A 6,323-nucleotide genomic window follows, 5' to 3' on the forward strand; every position below is an offset into this window, starting at 1 on the left:
CAGATTTCGTAGTGATGCCTTGCTATTAATTTCACTCTAAGTTTAAGAATTAAAAAGTTTAGTTATAGTTCTTATTGAAATTTATTTTTAATAATGTTTTTCAATGCATGTCCAACTCTAAAAATTTCTAAAGATACGACCAAACATCAAAGGGCCGTCAAAGTTAATCACTGAGTAGGAGATTTTTTACCATAAAGATAATAGAGAAAAGTTACAAAAATGAATGCATAATCCTTGGATGAAGGGTATGGGTGTCAAGTTCGTGGTGGAATAAAAATACACAATGCATGAATTTTCATATCCACCCAAGTTACCTTTTTTATATTACGAAATGAAAAATCGTATTTAACCCATAATAATTGTTCCCATCAATTACTACAACTCAACCTAACACATGACAACAAGCCAGACATCAATTATTAAATTTTGAGAAAATACTTTATATTATTTGTTGATATTTTATAGCCGTTATAATTTATTGAAAAAGAGATTAAATTAAAATAAATTTTTTTAAGAAGCAGTCATTGGCTTAGGTAAGAAAAGAATAATTCCATAACACTTAAATTAAATCCTTATTGATTTTTTTTGTGCATGTATATGAATTCAAATTGATTTTTCTTCCTAATATTGGAATATCATTCTAAATTTAGTCCTTCAACAATAGCCATCTTTTTGTACGGAGGGAGTCAATTTTCCCCTATATTTTCTACTCTTCACCTTGTATAAAACATATATTATTTAACATGAAATTAACCAATAAAATTTTAAAACAAATCTAAGAGTGAGATTTATTTAAAAAATAAAAAATGGGGAGACAACTTAGAAATATTTTGGCAGGTTTTCTTCTTGTCAATGTAGTTCTTACTGCAACCGCACAAACTGAAATTCCAGCAAACAAAGCGGAAATTAATACTTGGTTTGAAAATGTAGTCAAACCAGTAAGGTATAATATGTTTATAATGCGATAAATAATTTGTTCCTCATCTCTTTTCTTCCTAAAGATATTAGAGGGAAAAATGATGTTTTTGAGTGTTTCTCGGAAATAATTTTAGTTTCTAAATTCATTAATTAGAAATGTGATACCATTACGTAGTGCTACCTCTGTTTCTTTATGTTCTTCATGGTTTGTAAATTTTATCCGTAGTTTTAACTATGTTACGTTAAATTCTCACTCATACCTGTATTAAAATATTATCATGTGAGATAATGTTAAATTCGAATTTATTTTTACCTTGAGAATATAACTTCTTTTTTAAAAAATTCAAACGTAATACAACTATTTAATAGCAAATTAAAATTGTATTAGAATCTGTATAAATAACAATTAAAAAGAACATTAAAGGATGAGATGTAGTATTGAGAGTGTATTGTTCTTGTTGGAAATGTATTGTTTTTTTTAAAGTACCATTTAAATCTCAACTCAAGGCTCATCATATTCATTAATTTTGAACTTTTTTATCCTAAGATATTTATTTACTATTATTTTTTGTTATTACTTTGATAACATTTAATTTTAATTTTTGGATATTATTTTTATTATATTTTGTACATGTTTTTCTATTAATTAATTATGTACCAGTAATCCATTGCTCATATAATCACATTGATTTCATTTTATGCATTTTTACAGCCAACAAGAAGGGAAATTAGAACAGAATTTAGTCGAAGCAGAGAGTGATGGAGTAGAAATTATTGAAGTAAGACAAGATGGGACAGGAAAATTTAAGACTATATCAGATGCTGTCAAGCACGTCAAAATAGGAAACACTAAACGTGTAATAATAAAAATTGGACCGGGTGAATATAGGGAAAAGGTGAAAGTCGATAGATTTAAGGCATATGTGACATTTTATGGGACAGATCCTGAGAACAGGCCAACTATAACATTTTCCGGAACAGCTACTGAATATGGGACGGTAGACAGTGCAACCTTGATTGTAATGTCTGATTACTTTGTTGCTAAAAATATAATTGTTTCGGTATGCAATCCTTCCTTTCTTTTACTCAATTTTCCATCTTTTATATTTTAATGTCTGTTTTTAAAGTTATGAAATTCATGGTTTTTAATATTTTATTTGAATTTTTATATTAATGATATTTTAGGAGATTCTTTTAAAGTAATATATTTCAATAAAAAATGAACATACAATATTAAGTTACTTAAGATTAATTACCTTTAGATATAAACATGTAATCTTTTACAACTACTGACACAAATGGCCTCATGCGAACATAAGAAAATCTTTTTCTCTTTTACATATTATATAGAGAGAAAACATTTGGTACAAGCATTCAAAAGTGAGTATTTGTTTTGAAAGAATTTAAGCATAGGTTAGTAATTATAAACAATATATAGTTTTACATAATTAATGAAGATATTATGTCTTTTTTTTCAAAAAATAATCACCACACCACTGTAGCCTTTTTATTATTACATGCATAAATTTTTATTTCAATTGTTTATATATATTTAGTTCTAATTATTAATATAATTTACTAAGAGTTGATTGGATAATAATAAAGAAATTGCGGATTTAAATAAAAGAGTATAAAGTATGAAAAACTAAAATGAAAGTTCCATATGTCGTCCGTGAGGATTTAAGTTTTGGTAAAGAACCTAACTATTTATTCTTTAATATATTCTTTGGGAATATTGTAGAATTCTGCTCCAAGGCCAGATGGCAAGCGCAAGGGACAACAAGCTGTTGCATTGAGAATAACTGGTGATAAAGCAGCATTTTATAATTGTAAATTTGTAGGATTCCAAGACACTGTTTGTGATGACAAAGGAAAACATTTCTTCAAGGATTGCTATATTGAAGGAACAGTTGATTTTATATTTGGCGAAGCCAAAACTCTATATTTGGTAAAAATATTCACAATTACTAACATTAAAAAAGAGTTGATTGTAAATTACAATGTTGTGCTTACTAACAACGTAATATAATATATTCATTAACAGAATACTGAGCTCCATGTTCTTTCGGGAGATCTTGAAGCGTTTATTGTTGCTCACGCAAGGAAAAATCCAAGTGTGGATGCTGGATACTCCTTTGTCCATTGTTCGGTGACTGGAACAGGTGGTCATGGATACTTAGGAAGACCATGGTATGGAGAATCAATTACTGTATTCTCTTATTGTGACATAAGTGATGTCATCAGACCCGAGGGTTGGAATAACCATTACAATCCAGAATCACAAAAGTAAATACCTCTTTCACATTTTAATTTTTTTTAATCTCCAATTCCATACTTTTACTTTGATAAATGTTTTAAGAATATATAGTTTTAATAGTTAAAAGAAAAATTGAAACAAGATTTTACTCCATCAGTTCTTGAATGTTAGTCCTCTTTTCGTACTGAGTTGTTCTTTTTGTTGTTAGTTCTTTTTGGAATATTTATTTTTCTAAAATTTATCCCCACTATACTCTATAAATATCCAACTGACCCACTTGTCCACTCCCAAATAAACTTTATCCCCATTAAACACCTTAATTATTTCCCTCTCCTAAGTCTTAGCCGCATGGGTTAATTTCTATTGAGATTTATGGGTCAAGTGTAGGGGTGTTCATCGGTCCAAATTAACCCGGACCGGATCGAACCGAACCAACCCGAAGACCGAAAATTGATAATAAAGAACCAAAATCCGGACCGGTTATGCTTGGACCGAACCCAGACCGTACTAGACCCGATCGGACCCAAAAAATATTTCCAAAACCCGGACCGGATCGGTTTGGACCGATTGTAGACTTATTTCTATATATATTATATTTTTTCTATTAATTACGATAAAAGAGAAAAAATTTACATAAAAAACTTATTGTTAAAGGCCCTTTTTTGAAACCTAAAATACAATATTTCACAACATAGTAATATTTACAAATTACTAAAGGAAAAAATTCACTTTTTAAGTAGCATATTATATATTTTTTAAGAAAAATCGGTCCGGCCAGAACCCGATTTTAAAGGGTTTTGGACCCGATTAGATCCATGACCGGAAAAATATATATTTCTTGACCCGGAGAGTCGGAGACCAGACCAATGGTCCCCGGTCTTGTCCGGCTCGAAGGCGTTCCAGTTTGAAGTCGGTCCGGTCAATTTTTCCGGGCCGACCATTTTTTGCACACCACTAGTCAAGTGTATTTATGTTGGATTTTCTTAGATTTGAAAAGAGATTAACATTCAAGATCAAAGGGAGTAGTTAAAAACACAAATAAGATGGTTAAAGTTAAATTATCCTTGTTCTAGGAATTAGCTTTCTTTCAATACTTATCATTGAAAGGAGTTTTAAATACATAACATTGAATAATACTGTATAATTTTTAATTATTTATTAGTATGATACTTTTATATTGATTTCTTCTAATATTATAAATTACAAATAAGTTATAGAGAAAACAAAAATAATTACTAATATTATCCTTAAAACATAAAAAAAATTAATCGCATATAGCTGTTATAGAGAAAAGAAAAATAATTACTAATATTATCCTTAGAACATAAAAAGAAAATATTTAATCGCATATAGCTAGTTATATTGTATCAAACTAAATATTTAAATCTCCATCACGTAAGAATAATTATATACCAAACTTTACTATCAAAAAGTGTAATTTACAACACCTATATTGTTTGATAATGTTGGTAACTTTAATATATTTGTTTCCTTTATACGGAGTACGTAAATTTTAAGTTTTCTATTTTTCATTTCAACAACTATATACATATTATTTTTCCTCCATAAATTTTTAGACATTGGTGGTTGCATTTACTTCTCCTGAAACACATGTTACCATCAAAATGTTGATATCATTTAATTTTATGCATGTAGGGTTGTATACTTTGGTGAGTACAAGAACACAGGTCCCGGTGCAGTACTTACAAAAAGGGTTCCATACACCAAAATATTGACAGAAGTAGAGGCCAAACCATTCATTAATTTAGAATATATTGATGCAGGAAAATGGTTACTTCCACCTCCCAAGTTGTGAAGTCTATTTAACTAGTAGTAAATGTTAGGGACACACTTTTTTGTAGTAAGGATGCTCGAGAAATTCATACACCATAATTATTAATGACGTGTTACACACAAATATAATTATATGTTGTGATACAAATGAGTTGGTACAATATATAGTGCCGAACAATTTGGTATAGATTTCCGCCTCTAGATTTTTCCTTCAATAATAACATTTTTTGAAGATTTAAATTGTATAGGTATACTATTTATACAAAAATATATTGTATAACATGGAGAGAAAAAATTATGCTATCATTTTGTACTTTGGATGTTTCATGATTATAGTTAAAGCAATTTTAAATTATTCAAATTATAATTAACAAATTTCCACTTATATACTGCTAACCTAATGATTCATTTTTTTATAAAGCATGTGTGGTTTCATATTCTTACTAGCAGTTATATTTTTCAAATACGTACTATTGATAAAACCAAACAAAAGAATACCAATACTTTTTACTTCGAACACACTTTATATTTCAGTTATTTTCTTTTGGAGTACACTTTTTTTTACTAGTATGTAAGATACGTGGTATCTTGTTAGATTTTTTTTTCTATATTTATTTTCATAATTTCGAATTTAATTAAATTTTTCTGATAATTAAGTAAGGATCTCGGTGGCCAGTAAAAAATATTGTCTTAGAGATCGTTACAATACAAATTAGCACATTGAAATCGACATATGAAAAAACAAAGTACAATATTTAATCATTTATACCAAATTAAATTAAGAATTATCAAGATTCAAACTTAATAGTCTCTCCTCCAGATTCAACCATTTCACCAAACTTTTCACAGAGATTTATGCGATAAATTATTATATTTTGTATATTTATTTATCATAATTTAATAGAAAATGATGTATTGGCAAATAACGAACATATTTTTTAATTAAATTTAAAAAATGTGATGTCTTAAATTTTGTATGTTAGTGGAATGATAAATTTCGTAAATATTATAAAGTACAAGTAACACTGAATATTAAATTAAGACAAACATAAATGTAAATTTTGTGCTGCTGAAATTAAGACGAAATGAGTAAAGTTGTGTGTGATATTAAAAGAGATATATGAGTTCTATCTTTATGTAACATTATGTTAGATGTGCCTTGTTTTGCTACATTATTTTTCGGCCATTCATGAAAAAGATTCATAAATTTCACAAAATTTATATTCTATAATAAATAATAAATTAGATTTCAAAGTTTTCAAATGAAAATATGTCATATATTTATTTTTGGACTTCAAAATTCTTTACCACCACTTAAATATGAGCAACTTTTCGGTAAGACCGTCCTACGACC

At 28.0% G+C, this 6,323-nt stretch overlaps 1 protein-coding gene across 1 annotated transcript; it reads left to right on the top strand.

Moving 5' to 3' along the window:
* Positions 1–767: 767 nt before the first annotated feature.
* On the top strand, positions 768–5,272 carry LOC110796696 (pectinesterase 1-like). Its single transcript, XM_022001773.2, has 5 exons — positions 768–943; positions 1,631–1,979; positions 2,660–2,866; positions 2,963–3,204; positions 4,832–5,272. Exons 1-5 carry the CDS (start codon positions 807–809, stop codon positions 4,989–4,991), a joined length of 1,095 nt encoding a protein of 364 aa, XP_021857465.2. The 5' UTR covers positions 768–806; the 3' UTR covers positions 4,992–5,272.
* Positions 5,273–6,323: the final 1,051 nt, after the last annotated feature.

This window comes from Spinacia oleracea, chromosome 1, assembly GCF_020520425.1.
Source record: "Spinacia oleracea cultivar Varoflay chromosome 1, BTI_SOV_V1, whole genome shotgun sequence".
Classification (NCBI taxonomy): domain Eukaryota; kingdom Viridiplantae; phylum Streptophyta; class Magnoliopsida; order Caryophyllales; family Amaranthaceae; genus Spinacia; species Spinacia oleracea.